We start from the raw sequence: 17,397 nt of genomic DNA on the forward strand, positions 1-17,397 counted from the left end.
AAATCCCTACCCTCAAGAAGCTTGCACTCTAATGGAGAGAAAATATTAAGATGCCTAGGTATATAAAAACCTATATAATGCAATTTTTAAGAGAGAAGATGCTAGCAAATGAGTGAACCAAGGAAAGGGACTTGTGTAGAAGGCGGTGCTCGAGCAGAGTCTTGGGGGAAAGCAGGGATTCCAAGAGCTGGGGGAGAGTCAGCCCTGAGACACTGAAGGGAGACAGTTCCCTGGGGGAGGGGCAGTGAGAAAGCCAGGATGGGCTTCATGGAGGGGGTGGGGAGGGGAACATATAACAGTTGTGTTTTATCCTATGGGTCATAGGAAGCTAGTGGAACAGAGTGAGTAGGAGGAAAATCACTTCGGTGACTGTGTGGAGAGAATGAGTCATACACTTGAAAATATTTATTCTTTAGGGTAGGGGCCATATCACTGTCGACCTTTGTACTCCCAGCACTTAGCGTACACATGCATTTATGTGTGTGTGTATATATATATATATATACACACATACATATGTATATTTACATATGTACACACATATATAGATACACGTGTGTGTATATATACACATATATGTATATATAGACATAGAAATAATGCTATGTTAAGTATAATATGTATGATGATATATGATATTAAGGATACTATATGTCTTTAATATTATACATAAATAACAAATGTTAATATTATGTGTGTATTTATAGTATCCTTAGCACAGGGAGAAACACATACACATATGTGTGTGTGTGTATATATATATATATATACACACATACATATGTATGTATATGTGAATGTGGTGCTTAGTAATGTTTGTTGAAAATATGAGGGGGTCTGGATTCCAAAGCCTTGATTTTAATCATGGCTCTGCTATTTACTACTTATGTTATGGTGGGACAAATTCCTTTCCCTTTCTGGCCCTCAGCTCCTCTATCTATAAAATCAGGGAGTTGGATCAGATGGTATCCAAGGTCTGTTCGAGTTTGAAATCTTATGATCATACACATATACCTCTCTTCCCCCCCCAACACCACCGGCTAGTTCCTAAATGGCAAACACAACCAGGTACTTCCTCTATTCAAACCCCCTCAAAAGAGGAAGTGAGATTAGAGACAAGAAGTGATTACATTTGAGAAATGAGACCAAAGGAGAGACTTAGTTTCACTTTGAACCCAGGGCCGATCGGACTTCTGTTTTAACTCCTTCAAACCTGGCAGCAGGGAACAGTGAAAAGAAGACTGACTAAAGAAAAGGCTCCTGGGTTCAGGTCTCAGTTCTGTTATGTATTATCTTTATGACTTGGGCGAGTCACTCAACCTTGTCTGACCTTTCTTCTGAGAGAAGAGGGGAGAGTGGAGGGGAGGGAAAGGGAAGGGAAGGGAGGTGGAAAGAAAATACAATTATAGTGCACAAATGATGGGGAGTAGTAAAGTGCTGCTGACAGTTACCTCAGGTGCAATCAAGGGTGTCTTTCTTTCTGTTAACTTAGTTTAAAATACTGAACTCCAACATTTCACATTATCCTTCTGTTTTTGCGTACAGGATTACAAAGATATCCCTGGGTTCTCCTTCTTGTTAATGAGAAACAGACATCCCAATTGGGATAATCAACTTCTGAAGTAAAAGCGTTGGCAGTGATATCCTCAAAACAACAAATAAGTCAAAAGAGGTGGTTGGACTGGGTGATTCCGAGGGCCCTCCCAGATCTGTCACTCTAGGGGTCTGGGATTATGAGATTCTTTCCAGCTCTGATAGGCTCTATTTAGCATTTAATAAATGTTCATTGATTACTGCGCTCTTGAACCCTTCAGATCTGAAGTTCTGCGGTCTATGTTCTCAAGGTCTCTTTCAGTTCTAACACCCTATGACCTACATTCCAAGGTCCCTCCCATTTCTAACATTCTCTGTCCTACATTCTGAGGGCTCTTTCTATCATAACATTCTAAATTCTTCTATGTGATCTATGTTCTCAAGGTCCCTTTTGGTTTTAACATCCTATGTTCTACATTCCAAGGTCCCTCCCATTTCTAATGTTCTCTGTCCTACATTCTAAGGGCTCTTTCTATCATAACATTCTAAATTGTTCATTCTTAAGTCCATTCCAGCTCAAACATTTTATGTTCTACAGTCTAAGGTATCATCCAATTCTCTCTAATTCAATTCAATCCAGTTCCATAAATATTCATTCAGAAGCTAACAAGTGCCAGGCCCTGCCTATCTGTGGCAGAGGTTTCAGCTGAGGATCCAAGAAATATGTATGATATATATGCATATATATATATATACATGCATACATAGATAACAATATCTTAATATAGTTAGTTTTCTCTGTAATGCCGTGTATTTTATTTTATGCCTTTAAAACATTATCCTGAGAAGAGGACTATAAGTTTCACTGGATTGTGAAAGGGGTCCATGATGCAAAGAAGGTTTTTGGTTTATGGTCTAACATTCTCCCTCTTGGTCTGACATTTGCCATTTGTTCCTTCTATATCTGATAGCAGCGTCCTGGGTCCCTTCCAACTTTAACATTCTACGTTTTTCCTCATTTTTTCCCTTTTTAATTTGTACTGATAGATCTTGTCTTTACATCCCTTTAATTTCCAAATACCTCCCTCCCTCTTAATCTATTTGAAGGGCCATCCCTTAAGATAGAAAAAACAAATTTAAAAGAAAGAGGGAAAAAGGCAGTTTAGTCAAACTAACAAACGCCTCAACTGAGTCTGACGGCATATGCATTGCTCTTCACCTCTAGTAGCCACCTCTGCCATGAAAGACCACGGAAGGCCACAGAAGGGAAAGAGCGTCTTTTTCTCATCTTTTCTTCAGAGCAGAGTTTGGTCATTATAATTATGGAGTATCTAACATTCTATGTTGTGAGGTAGCCTCCAGCTTTTACATTTTGTGATTCTATCATTCCAGAAGCCAGAAATAACATCATGCTGTCTAACCAACCAACATTTCAAAATGGAACACAGTGCTGTGCCTAGAGAAACCTCAGAAATGATTGGGTAAAATCATCATCACAGATTTAGAGCTGGAAGAAGCTCAGAGGCCATCTAGATAAAACATTCTGAGGCCCAATGACTTGTCTAAGGTCCAACAGGGAATGAGTGTCACAGGCAGGATCTGAACCCAGCTCCTTGACCTCAGGCCATTACTTTTCCTTCTATACCATGCTGCCTCATGAGTCACAGGGGTGAGAACAGGCACTGTTACAATGGCAGAGGTTTCATCACAAGCTTAAGCAGTAACTGAAATGCAGAACTCAAAAATAACCGCTCCTTCCTCTTGAGGCCATGTGAGGCCAAGGCCCAGACTGGAACAAGAAGGAGAAGGAACATTGGAAGGAGTAGGGATTTGACAGGGCCCCCAAAAGGGTGAGTGAAAGTAACTACTTGACTTCCCTGCCTTTTTTCAATTAAGTGAAATCTTTTCTCCCCTTGAAGAAATTGAACCAACAACAAAACAGACCCACTACCCTTCAGTCAATATGGAGCAAAGGCTGGGTTAGAAATTCTTGGATGCTAATGGAACAACAAAAGCTGCAAGAGAAAAGAAAAAGGGGAAAGCTCTAAGAGAAAAGCAAAACAATTAGCCAAGAAGGAGTGAGACAAAATCTTAGATTAAAACACGGGTCAAGCACACCCAACCCATGCTAATTAGTCATCACTGCTAGACTCTTATTTTTCAAGCACAACATGCAAATTGTAATTGAAGCAAAACTCCCTGTTTTTTCTTCCTTTCTATTCTTTATTATCATATGACTTTGAACAAAGAAACTGTTCAGTAGTGGGGACACATTCTATTCACATCTGGAATGATTGAGAGCTTTAGAAATGCTAAGTGATGGTCATGATGGTGAAGACCCCTGGTTCTGTTATTTACTGCCCATGTGACCACAGGCAAGCCATACCCCCGTTTCTAACCCTCAATTCGACCTCAGCCTAGCATATATTAGGCACTTACTAAATACTGGTTGGATTGTATTCCAGCTCTGAATCTATGACATGGTGAGGAAAATGGTGATAATAAGAAGGGTGAGAGCTAGCTTGGACTGTGGAAAAAACACAGGTTCTGGAATCAAGGGACCTTGGTTCAAACCCTGTCTCTGATGTGTCCTCCCTGTGTCACCTTGGGCAAGTTGCTTTCCTGGGACTTAGTAAAATGAGGGCACTGGATTAGATGACCTCTGAAGTTCCTCTAGAGCTATGATCTGTGAATGGTCACTTACTAAGTGCCCACTAAATGCCAGGCACAGCAATAGACTCTGAGGTTATGAAATGAAACAGTCCTTGGCCTCAAGGAGCTTACCTTCTATGGGAGAGGGGGTGGGGTGAGAGACGAAATATGATGCTGATGCTGATGATGGCATTCCATCGAATGCCACCATCTGCAAGGGTTCATTTTATACCAAGGGAATTTCTGCCAGGATAGTGAGGTTTAAAACAGCTTATTATAGCAGATTACAAATGGTTCAGCATCAACGGCTTCCCCAGCCTTTGGGAGCCAATCTTCTAGCTCAATACCCAAATCACTGGCTAATTAGTCTAGTCTGAAAACAGCTGGCAAATCTATTCAGGTACAAGCAGCTTGAATGGCCCCAAATTAGTCTGATGGCTTCGATCCACCAACAGAACTTGTTTAATGTTTGGGCTTTCCCCAATACTCCCACTGGGCCCCAGGAGTTTCATTGTGCTCCTTGAATGGCAGAGCAAATTCTGCTCCCCTCAAAGATTAGAGTGTAATGAGAGCGGACAACCCTCTGAGATACACACCCACTTCTTGTACTCTCCCTTCCAGAAGGTACCTCTATGTCAACATGATCCCATATCAATGAAATTGAGTGTCCCCTTCTCTCTGCCCCCAAAGCCACCACCCTAATTCAAGTTCTCGTTATCTTTCACTGATACTATTCCATTCCCCTTCTAACTGGTCTCTATGTCTCAAAATCCCCTCCCTTTCCAGCCCATCTTCCACATAGACACTGAAGTGATTTTTCCAAAAGCACAAGGTTGACCATGTCATGCCTGTTCTCAATCAATTTCAATGGCCTCCTACTACCTCTAGATTCAAATATGAAATCCTGTTTGGCAACTAAAGGCATTCACAATCTGGTATCAAATTCCCTACATCCTCTCCTACATGTTCTCTATGATCTAGCAACCCTGGCCTTCTTACTGACTCTAACACAGGACACTCTACTTCCTGTTCCTACTTCCTTGTATAGGCCATTCCCATGCCTGGGATGCGCTGCCACCTCATTATCACCTCTTGGAGTCCCTAGTTTCCTTCAGGACTCAGCTCCAGTGCTACCACCTTCATATCAAGTCTTTCTGCCAGCTGCTACTACTTTTTCCCCCAAAATCTCCCTTGAATTTATCTTGAATATCAGAAGGTAAGCTCCTTACATTACATATAGACCAAGCTTCTTTTTCTTTCAATGTGTTGATTGGTTTTACTATATCCTTTCTTTTTGTCTTCTTTTATTTTTAAAAATAATTCCTTATTGTAAGAGAAAGCTCTCAGAGGAGGGAGGGGAGAAAAACAGGAGCAAATCTAGGTAATATGTAGCCAAAGATATCGATAAAAATCTAATTTAAAAAAAATGTAAGCTCCTTGAGGGCAGGGACTATTTCATTTCTATCTTTGTATCTCCATGTCTAGCAGTGCCTTGCACGTAGTAGGCACTTAATAAACAATTGATTGAATGGACAAGGATTAGGTAGAGTTACTTCTAGGAACTGGATAGGAACCAGGCATGTTAGTGCTAGTCTCAAATCTGGATCTTGCTCATTGAATGCTACCTAGAAAGTAATTTGTCTTGGCCCATAGGTTTTTATCAAAATGTTGGAGGATGTGAAGGAATGAACATTTCAGTTGCAGCATCAATTTCAAAACATCTGGATGGTTGGCTGAGTTTTTTAGTGTTAGCCCAGATGTTTGGGTGACTTGAGGACACAGCCTTGATGGTCCAGCCCATGGAAATAGAAGAATAAGTGAGTCCCACCCAAGTTTGCAGGCAGATTTCTGGGATTCAATTAGACATTGCTTCAAATTGTGATAACTCCTCTGAATTACTCAATGCATAACCATTTACTCAAAACACCCTGGTATTTCCAAAGAGGGAAGGTAGCTATGAGTTAAGCCTAATTTAAAATGAAAGCATAGCTTTGATGACAGAAAAGTCAGAGTGTCAGAGCTGGAAAGGTCCTTAGAGATCAGCTTCTTATTGTAGATGGGGAAACTGAGGCTCAAAGGGGGAGGTGACTTGGCCAAAGTCACACAATGTTATGAGTCTCTGGTTCTAGTTTCAGAATCTGGAATGTCTGGATATGAATGTCTGGAGTTCTCAGTCATGGCTACAGACAGCAGCAGGCTTGCTCATTTTTTAATTAATTTGGGAGGGAGTTGTAATGAACTTGATAAAGCTGTGATCTAAGCTAGAGAGTTGACATCTTCTAACGACAGTTTAGATGGCCAGTCTCTTTAAGTATGATGAAATGGCAGCCTTGGAAGTAAGAACATAGAATACCAGGCCTGGATCCCTAGACCATACAGCATCAGCTTCAGAAGCGAACCTAAAACACAGGACTTCAGAATAGCCAGACCAATTTGCTTATCTATGAGGCCCATGAAGCTGAAGTGATATATTCAAGGTCATACAGTGAGTTCTGCCTATATTTTCTGATTCCCCCTCTCCTTCCTCCCATCATCTAGTGCTCTTTCCAGATCACCACACTGGCCCCTAGAAATGCTATCTCAATGGGATAATGTTCTTCTTTGGGATTTGGGGGGAGGGGAAGAAAGATATTTTTATCCCCAGCACAAGTCTTTCTTTCACGCCCATTGCCAAATTTTATTTCTCATCATCTCTCATTTCTCTATTTTGCAACAATATCAGCATGGAAAGAGGAACTGTTCACTTTACTGCCTCAGCAGGGACTGGTCTGCTGGTTCATTTCCCAAGCTCTTTTGCCACTGACTAGAGCACGGTGTGTATCTTGGATTGCTGGAATCATGAACTGCTTAGAGGGTGTCCTTCTCTTCTGGACTGTCCTTGTGTTGGGGAAAGGGAAAGATGCTCTTTTGGAGAAGCCCCCTGAAGTTGGATTTCAAGAATGCAGGAAAGCCTTAAACCTCCCAGTTTTGGAAGTATTACCTGGTGGGGGCTGGGATAATCTGAGGAATGTGGACATGGGAAGGGTGCTGCTCTTACAATACAACAATTGTCAGACCACAGAAGATGGACAGTACATCATCCCTGATGAGGTCTTGACAATCCCTCGGAAGCAGAGCAACTTGGAGATGAATTCTGAAATCATCGAGTCCTGGATGAATTATCAAAGTACCACCTCCTCCTCCATCAATACGGAGGTCTCCCTCTTCTCCATGGCCAATGGCAAGTTCTCCATTGAGTTTCAGAAGATGAAGACCCATCAGGTGAAGGAACAAGCTGTGACCACCAGGGTCCAGGTGAGAAACCTGGTCTATACAGCCAAAGTCAATCCTATTTCACTGCTAAGCAAAGAATTCAAGAAAGAGCTAATGGCTATCTCTGACAGACTGGAGAATAATCAGACTCGAATGGCTAACTTCATGGCTGAACTCCTGGTCCTCAGCTATGGAACTCATGTCGTCACCAGTGTGGATGCTGGAGCAATCTTAGTACAGGAGGATCAGATCAGGGCTTCCTTCTTAGATGACAGCCAGACTACCCGCAGCAGCATTACAGCATCTGCTGCGGTGGCATTCCACAATATCATCAATTTCAAGATAGAAGATAATCATACCTCCCAGGATGGCTTCCACAAGCACTATCTTTCCAACAGAACCAACTCTAGGGTTGTAAGCATTGGCGGGGTCTCTTTTTACCCAGGCATCACCCTTGAGGTCTGGCAAAAGGGTATCACCAACCACTTGGTAGCAATAGACCGTTCTGGTTTGCCCCTGTATTTCTTCATCAACTCTGACACTTTGCCTGATTTGCCAGCCCCCTTGGTGAAGAAACTATCCAAAACCGTGGAAGCTGCAGTGAAGCGTTATTACACCTTCAACACCTATCCTGGTTGCACTAACAGAGATTCCCCCAACTTCAATTTCCAAGCCAATACAGATGATGGATCATGTGAGGGGAAAATGACCAATTTCACCTTTGGGGGAGTTTATCAGGAGTGTACCCAGATCTCAGGGATGGAGGCCATGCTTCTCTGCCCAGAACTAGAGCAGAAGAATCCCCTCACTGGAGGGTTCTCCTGCCCAGAAAGTTACTCCCCAGTCCTATTACATTCCCATTTTAGAGAAGAAGGCTACAACCTCCTGGAATGCCACCGAAAGTGCAGCCTGTGGGTTTTCTGTAAGAAAGAATGTGAGGATGTGTTCCGAGTGGCAAAGGCTGAATTCAGAGCTTTCTGGTGTGTGGCAAATGGCCAGGTCCCCGAGAATTCAGGCTTCCTTTTTGGTGGTCTCTTTAGTGGCAGGACCATCAATCCTGTGACCAATGCCCAGTCATGCCCAGCTGGCTATTTGCCACTGAGGCTCTTAGATGGCCTCCATGTTTGCACCAGCCAAGACTATGAGCTGGGGTACAGGTTCTCTGTGCCCTTTGGTGGTTTCTTCAGCTGCGATATGGGGAATCCTTTGGTGAACTTATCTCATCCCAGGAATCAAGGTGGACCTTATCTGAAAAAGTGCCCACCGGGTTTCAGCCAACACCTGGCTTTGATCAGTGATGGCTGCCAAGTATCCTACTGTGTCAAAGCCGGTCTTTTTACTGGGGGCTCTCTGCCTCCTGCAAGGCTGCCTCCCTTCTCCCGGCCACCTCTTATGAGTCAGGCTGCCACCAATACTGTGATGGTTATCAGCAGTGAGAGTGAGAAGTCCTGGATCAAGGATTCCAGCACCAATTTGTGGAAGTTGGCAGATCCCTCTGAGGTCCGCAGGACCATAACGCTCATCCACGAATCTGGCAGTGGTTTATCGGGTGGGGCAACAGCTGGAATCACAGCTGGTGTGACTGTTGTCTTGGCAGCCCTGATCACCCTGGCCATCTATGGCAGTCGTAGGTATAAGAAAAGGGAGTATGAAGAAGTGGGAAATGAGAGTAGAAGTTTGATAGAGGCTACTGCTGAATATGGGGCATCAAGGGAAGTGGGGGGCACAAGTGAGCTAAGCCAGGAGCAGTGTCCTTCACAGGTTTAAATTTCTGCTTGGGAATCATTTCACCTGATCCCTGTTCAGAGCTCTAAATTTCTTCTTTATCCTGACTTCTCCTCTCCCATTCTAGTTTCTTTGCTGCTCTTGCTGTCTCAGGGATTAAGAAAGCAAACAGCAAATATGCCTGGGGACCTTCTCTTCTCTACTTGGGGGTTGGGAAAAGGGAGGAATTACTTGGTCCACTTAATCTCTCTGGGCCTCCGTTTCCTCCTGGTTGAGATGGAGAGGTGAGGGTTGGACTACAGTATCATCTAGGTTCTAATTTCTAAGGTCTCCCCAAATGCTATGAGTAACATTTTATGGTTTGTCTTCTTTTAGCTCAAATAAAGAACAAAGATGGGAAAAGGATCTTCTAAGTCTATTCTCTGACAGTCTATGCTCTGTTTCAAGTGCAAATGATCTCATTAACATTCCACATCCCTGTCAGTTTCAGAACATAGCGAATCAAACCCAGAAGAGACTTTAAAATATAGAATATGAGGATATAGAATGTCAGAACATAGGGATGTAAGGGGCTGTTGGCATTTTAGGGTCCCTCTCAGTATTGTCATTCTATGTTAAATTATCTTAGAATGTATGCAGGAGGAGGAAGGAGGGAGGGAGAGAAAATAAATGCTTATTAACTGAAAAACAAGATAAAAATGTAAATCAACAAATACACATTGTGAGCAAGTAGGGGTTAGGGAAGAGGAGGAAAAGAGAATGTTACTGAAAATAAGAAATTGAAAGTCACCACCTGCAGACATCAAGGTAAACAGGGGAATGGGGAGTCGGGAAGGCTTTTGAAATTTTGCTGTATAACTGAGAAACTGATGGGGAAGAAGGGGTGAGGTTGCTTATTCTTGTCTCCAGTAATTCCCAATATGATCATGGCTTATGTGAAGCATCAGCCTCTCAAGTTTGTTTGTTTGTTTTTAAATGAAGGAAGAAGTCTACATTTCAGGCTTCTGGACACCAATTTCATACTGGGGAAGGGGGAAAGAGAAGATGAAAGAATGCATAGGAAGGGGGCAGGTGGGGAGAAGCACAGGGTAACTGTGCTTGGGGGTGGGTAGGGAGGATTCTGTGTAAGGACACATAGTGAATGTTGTGTTAGAAGAGCAAGAAATTGAATGTCTGGGTCTCTGTCTTTGGGGCCTCACTTCACTGGGACAGCATAGATTGTACTAACAAAGCCCTGGGATATCATGAGGTGTCCTTTCTCCCTTCCCCAACCCACTTCCAATTCTACTTCCTTTAAAAACCCCTCATTCATCCTTACCTGGTTCAGACCAATGGTGGTCCTTCCAAGAGGGCCATAAAGTTCTCAGAGATATTTTGTGGTGCAACTACCAAATGTTTCCACTCCAAGGATATCTTGAGAGCAGTAGGAGAGAAAAGAAAATGGATTGATTGGAAAGATGCTGCTGCTCTAGGGGAAACAGGAATTCTGATCGATCACTCACAGCAACCATTCAGTTTCTATCCATGTTCCTTCTAAACAGCACACTTCAATAGGATATTTAGCTCTCAGGACTCACACATCACTGCCCCCAAATCTGTTTTACCTTGGGCTCCTTTGAACAGGAAAACTGCCTTTCTTTGAACACAGTTGGGCTGGGAGGGGAGATATCTAGCTGATAGAGGTAGGATAGATGGTAGGAGAGGTTCCACACTTTCTTCCTAAACATACCATGCTAAGAAAGCCTGGTGGAATATCCCTCTCCCCTCTCCATGTTTTCCCACTGGCTGTCTCTCATGCCTGAAATGTTCTCCTCCCCTATTTTGTCTCTTAGTTTCCTGGCCTCTATTCAAGTCTTAGCCTAAATCATGCCTTTCTCAGAATCACACCTTTCTGCCCCTCCCCCCACTGCCTCCCCTTTACCATCTCCTCTGTATCTAGTATGTACCTAGTTATGGCATGTTATCTACCCCAACACAGTGAGAGCCCTTTGAGGACAGGCAGTATTTTAGTCTCTCTTTTTCTCTGCCTCACTTAACCCAATTCCTGGCACACAGTAAGCACTTAGTAAATGATTTTTGATTGGTCACCATTACTCCACTATTCTCAGGCAGAAGATGAATTAAATAATCATAATTCACTTTATTTTTTAATGGAATGGTAAGAAATATTCATCATTTTCTTTAAAAAATATCCTGACCCTCTAATTTAGTATAGCAAAGTCCTAAAGAGGAATTTCCTTAACCAATGGAGCTCAGCACCTCTGCAATGTATAGACTTATTAAAGAAAGAGCCATCATCTCTTGAGTATCTTCATTTGACATATTCCCAGAGAGCTTTTCACCCTCACCTCCATTTGCCCGTAGCTCCTTTCCCCATTGGGTCACTTGATTTTGGTCCAGTGTGCTTCCTAGAGGAAAGCTCTTTGGAAGCCTTGAAGTCTTTCCAATACAAAGATTTGTTTGTATGTTTTATCAGTGTTGAGTATATAGTGGATAGAAAGCTGGCTTTGGAAGCAGGAAGGTGAGTTCAAGTCCCAACTGTGACAAATACTGGCCAGTGACTCAAGGCAAGTCACTTAACCTCTTAGTGCTTCGGGCAAGTTTCTAAGACTCACTTTCAGAGGGGATGCTGCCCTGCATTTGCAGGGGGGACTTTCCTAGTCTGGGAGTTCCCTAAACCAATGAATTTACAGATCTAGTCCCTACTCCTGTTATCTGGAGAATGGGGTCCAATTTGTACTTTGCCCTCCCCCCAAAATTCAGAAGAATTTTTGGCTTCCTTTCTTCCCTGTCCCCCACCCTCAATCACATGATTTCCTCTCAAACATAATTTTTAGTATCTGTTGCTTGAGATTATTTATGCTTCTGTTGCTTTCTAGATTGTGTAACTGAGAGTTGAGCTAATCTCAGAGAGAGTTTACAGGAAATCTTTTTCCTTTGTCTAAGGAGCTCAAAGCACTCCTGACTGAGGTTGGGAGGGGGCAGAGACTACAGTAGTATAGTGTGACAGTCTTGCAAACCTGGGATCCGGACCAAGCTCTGCCAAATCATTAGCTGTTTGACTTTTGGCAAATAACTTTACCTTTCTGAGCCTCCAAGTCCTTCTCTTTAAAGTGGGAATAAGTATACTCACACTATCAACTACATAGGGTTATTGTAAGGAAGGAAAATTTCAAGCCAGAATGAGCTATATAAATGAAAGTTGTTTATTCTTATCATTTGCTGCATCACCATCATCCTCACCTCCTCCAAATCAGGTTCTAGACAGATGAAATGACTCATATAAGGTCATATAGGTACCAGTAGAACTAGGTCTCGATGCTCCCATATCCCTGGCTAGAACAGGCAGGATAGGAGTTTACCAGTGAATCCTTTTGCTCCTCATCTCTGCCTGTTGACATTCTCTTTCTTCAGTGTAGCTCAGATACCACACCCTCTTCTATGAAGCCTTTCCGGGTAACCCCCTTATTGAAAGAGCTCTCTCCTACCTCATTTTCCTGGTGTACTTTGAACGGTTCTCTCCTTTGCTCCTATTACTTCCTACCTTGTATTAATTTGCTGTGTACATCTCATAACTTTCCAGAAAACCAGAACTTCCTTGAGGGCAGGCACTGTCATTCCACCCCCACCCCGCTCCCCCACGTTCTTTGAGCATAAGTCCACTCTCTTAGTAGATTCTTAATGTCTGCTGAAATTGTATCCTTCCTATGCCATCCCTAACAGGCCAATTATACTGGATGTGATCTTTGGCTCCTCAAAAGGTAAGAATGAGAGTAACCCAGAGGTGAATTTAAAAAAAAAACCTGAAACCAAAGGCTTTCAGCCTGATTTTAATATATCGAGGAGACAAAAAGGTTTTTTTTTTTTAAATAAAGGTCCAGGGGTAGAGGGAGGTAGGGAGATTATTCTAGCTAATAGAATTATATGGGTCAAGGCATTAAAACAAGTTTAAGGCAGGCTATTGCATATTGTTTCTGAATGATGTAAATCCAGTCCATGGTGGACTGATCATACACATGCAGCCATTTTGTGTAGTTTAAACTGGAGGCAGCAGCCATCCTCCCTGGTATCTCAACTAGGGCCCTGGTAATAGAGTCTAGGGGTACCCTGAGTTCTGATCAGAGGCCTATAGCTGGGTGTAAAGTGACCCCCATCTAGAGGATGAGGGAGAGAAAGAGACTTCAGTGCACTATGGGAGAAGATAAAGGGGGGTCCCTCCAGAATAGATTCCTGCATCTCTAACCTATGCCAGTGAAATGCCTGCTCTCCTGGTCCCTCCCTCCCTTGACATGTGCTGTATATAAAGCACTTAGCACAGTGCCTGGCACATTAGCACACTGACTATGGAATCTGACTGAAAACTGCTTGCAATGAAGTTAGAGAGAATTTAAAAGTTCCTTTTATCTAAATGGCAAGGCCAATTAGTGCTAGACTAGGAATCAAGAAGACCTAGGTTCAAATTCTGACTCAGAAATTTATTAGCTATATGGCCTTGGGCAAGTCACTTAGACTCTTAGCCTCAGTTTCCTCATCTGCAAAACTAGAATAATTATAGCTCCTATCTCACAGAACTGTTGTGAGATCAAAGGAGATCACCCACGTATCTGAGGCCAGACCCGAACTCATAAAGATGAGTTTTCATGACGCCCAAGGCCAAATTTGATCCACTGCACCACCCAGATGTCTTGCAAAGTGCTTTACAACCTTGAAGGCCCTGTATAAACCACTAGCTGTTATTAGTCCATAAGAGAAAAGGGGAGTTGAATTTGTTTGTCCATTGAATTTTGCATTTATTTCAGACAACTTCTGTACTAGAGTCCTTAATGAATAATTCTCGAATGAAAAAGTCTGGAGGGAGTAGGTAATCAAAGAACCCCTGAGTAGAAAGCAAATTGGGGGAGAGAAAAGCCCCAAGAACCAAGTGATTTCCTTGTTTTCTGCTGCCAGTTCATTAATTGTGGTAGGGACAATAAGTCAGCTAACTTAGTCCCCTAAGAAAGGGATTCCCCCAACAGCCCTACCAGTTCCTATAAGGAAGCCCCAACACCGAACAGAGACCAACAGAGATGCACACACCAACACCAAGAAGACTACTGGGACGTTGAGAATTCTCCTTTTATTGTTCTGCACACAACCCCCGTGGGCACTAGGTGTCGCTGTCCTCTTGCAGAGCAATACAACACAGACAGCCAAAAAAAAAAAAAGACAAAAAGCCAACCACTTGTTTTTTTTAAACAAACAAATCAATAATACACCAGGACATTCGCCCACTCCCTCCCACCTCCCCCCAAAGCCCCAAATCAAGTCCAATGACAACAGACAGGTGGAAGGCAGGGACCTTTTTCTAACCCAATGGCCTGTCCACCTCACTTCCCCTCCTACCCTCATGCTCATCACGTCAGTGGGACCTCAGGATGCCACAGGTTCCTGACCAAGTATAAAAACACAGACGATTCCCAATTATACAAAGAAGAAAAAGAAAAGCCACGTATACATACGCACACACACCCACACCCACACACACACCCCTCCTACACATACATGGGATGGGGTTTGCAGGGACTGCTCCTGTTCCTCCAACCCCATTCATCATGCCTAGAGGAGGTCTCGGATTGAAGGCAGGGCCCAGGTCATTGCTGGTGCTGGGATGGTGAGGGGCAGGGCGAGAGCTCTCTCCCTGGCAGGCAATGGATATGCAGCAGGGCCTCCAGGGAAGGATAGCTCTGCCTGGGACCAAGCCCATGGGCAGGCAAGGCATTTGCCAAAGGCCTCATGGGACCAGAGTTCTTGGAACTTCCTCATTAGCTTTTGCAGAGAGTACAGTCAGGAAGCTCCTGAGCAACATGACCAGGTTCAAGGATGGGACTTTTAAGGACTTCCCTGTGCCAGTAGGGGCGTGCCCACTGACAACACATTTGGATTATAGGCCACAGGGTACACTTTTAAGAGCCAGTACCTTTCTTGCTTGGCAAAGGGAAAGGAGCTGAGTAATGGCCCCCTCAGCTGGCACAGTGAAGAAAGGAAAATTTAGCAGTGTTGGTGCTAGGGACAGGGTTCTGGGTCTGGATTCTGCCACTTACTATCCATGTCACCTTCGGGAAATAAGTTCACCCTTCTGGACATTGGTCTCCTCATATATAAAATGAGACAGTTGGACTCAGTGACCTCCAAAGTCTCTTTCAGTTCAGAATCTATGTTCCTATGAATGTTTAGGGCCCAATGAACACTCTAAATGCTGTAAACTGAAGGAACTGGACTGGGGTAGATGAAGGACCCCCCCATTAATATCCTTAAAAAGGCAGAGAAAATGGAACATAAACACAGTTTAGACAGCTTATGGAAAAGGAGGCTGGCTTGAACCCTAATCGCCTAAGACAACCCAAGCAGTAAGCTGACCAACCTCGATCAATTCCCTGGGCTTTCATTCTCCTGTGGCTCATGCTCCTACTCCCCCCATCCTAATCTTCCTTGTCCCTGGCCTGGTCCTCAGTCAAACCACTCACTTTATTATTCTTTCACACCCATTTCCCACTGGTCAACAACTCCTACTTCCCCCCTTTAACTTCAACTCCTTTCAATCCCTTCATCCATTCCAACTTTGCTGGTTCCCCAACCTCTCCACTATTGACAAACCCAGGGAATTAACAAGGATAACAAATAAGAGTGCCTGGCACTGGGTGTGTGGCAGCAACACAACCCCATGTCAGGAAAATGAAAGCCAACTTCTGAGGAGTATCCTCTGCCACACTGTGTGTTTCAATTTGTGGTTTGAAAAATATGGTTGGCATAGCCAAGTACCACTAAAACACAGGGCCAGAATCTGCAAAGGAAAGGCACTCCTAGCTCTTCCTTTCATAATACTGTGGAGGAAATGGGGAATAGTGTTAGATGAGCCTGATGAAGGGCTACTGTTTTCATGGCTCTAACCTTGAGAAGAGAAAATTGGGAAGGTGGGAGAAATTCCAAGGTCTAGAGTGAGTATGGTTGTCTGATCTCCAGTTCACTAGTAATAGAAAATGACACATCTTTCATGGGAGGAGCAGAAACAACCAAAACAAAAATGGTGGGTCACTCCATGAAGGGACCAGAAATTCCTATCAGTGTTCCCTCTACAGGAAGTCACCGGTTGTTTCCCAACTACCTTCCACTGCTGGCAGCAATTTGAAATGCATTCTATATCTCTGCATCAGCTTTTTCTTTTTCATTTGGGTGGAAATTGGGTCATGGAGCCCCTGGCCACCATCATTCCAAAATGGGTTTTCCACAAGCAGCCCATGAGGCTGGCCTCCAGTCCTTACTGAAATACCATAAAAAACCTTCCAAACATTATGAAATATATATACATATATACGTCAGACCCCCCAAACATGAGGCATACAAATTTAAATCCATATCTAGGGGAAATCTCCCCCATACACACAGTTCAAAGAACCCACCTTCTTCAAAAGGGAAATAAAGTTTCCCCTTCCCTCCTCTCTGAACCCTAATTCCTCCCTCATTGGGAGCAGATAGCAAAAAGAAGTTTGGGCCAAAGGACCCCCACCTTCCCCAGGGACACTAGACCAGATGTGAGTGGGGTGGAGTTCTATGCCACTTCAGAATAAGTTAAGAACTTGTCTGGGTTCTAACCTAGGCTGAAATAGACCCAGAACATGGGGGTCTCCCCTTCTTCACAGCCAGGCAAAAATTTTAAAAGAGGCAGCCTGGTGTGTGGAAAGAGCACAGCATTTGAAGTCAGAGACTTGGGTTCAATTCTCAGTTCTAATTACTATCTGAGGGACGTTAAGCAAATCCTTTCAGTTGTCTGGGCCTCAGTTTCCTCATCTGTAATAGAGGGGAATAGAAGAGAATAGATGGCCTCCATGGTCTCTTCTACCTCTAAATCTCTTCTCCGTAGGAGGGGACAGACAGAAGGAGGCCTAGATTGGGACAGTGAAGAGCTGTCCATGGTTCTGATTTTATCTGGCGATTGTTAAAGAGATGGTGATCGTTAAAGAGATGGTGATCTAGGCCTTCTCATTCTTCATCCCTCACCTCCCTCCTTCCACTTGGTCCTTTCACAGGCTGGAACAAATCACATTCCAGTTTCACTGTGGGCTGCTTTAAGAGCTGAGAGGAGATGATGGGCATGTGAGTTGGTTCTGTTTGGATCCCAGTTCAAATGAGCTAGGTACACACACAGAAAAACTGGGACTGGGGCTGATACCGGCTCAAAAAAGGGATGGGAGCTGATGG

The 17,397-nt window shown here is 43.6% G+C and overlaps 1 protein-coding gene across 1 annotated transcript; it reads left to right on the forward strand.

The window, feature by feature from the left end:
* Positions 1-6,938: 6,938 nt before the first annotated feature.
* MPEG1 (macrophage expressed 1) lies at positions 6,939-9,567 on the forward strand. Its single transcript, XM_036764828.1, has one exon. It carries the CDS (start codon positions 7,024-7,026, stop codon positions 9,202-9,204), a length of 2,181 nt encoding a protein of 726 aa, XP_036620723.1. The 5' UTR covers positions 6,939-7,023; the 3' UTR covers positions 9,205-9,567.
* The last annotated feature ends 7,830 nt before the right edge of the window (positions 9,568-17,397 follow it).

The sequence above is a fragment of the Trichosurus vulpecula genome, chromosome 6 (assembly GCF_011100635.1).
Source record: "Trichosurus vulpecula isolate mTriVul1 chromosome 6, mTriVul1.pri, whole genome shotgun sequence".
Taxonomy (NCBI): domain Eukaryota; kingdom Metazoa; phylum Chordata; class Mammalia; order Diprotodontia; family Phalangeridae; genus Trichosurus; species Trichosurus vulpecula.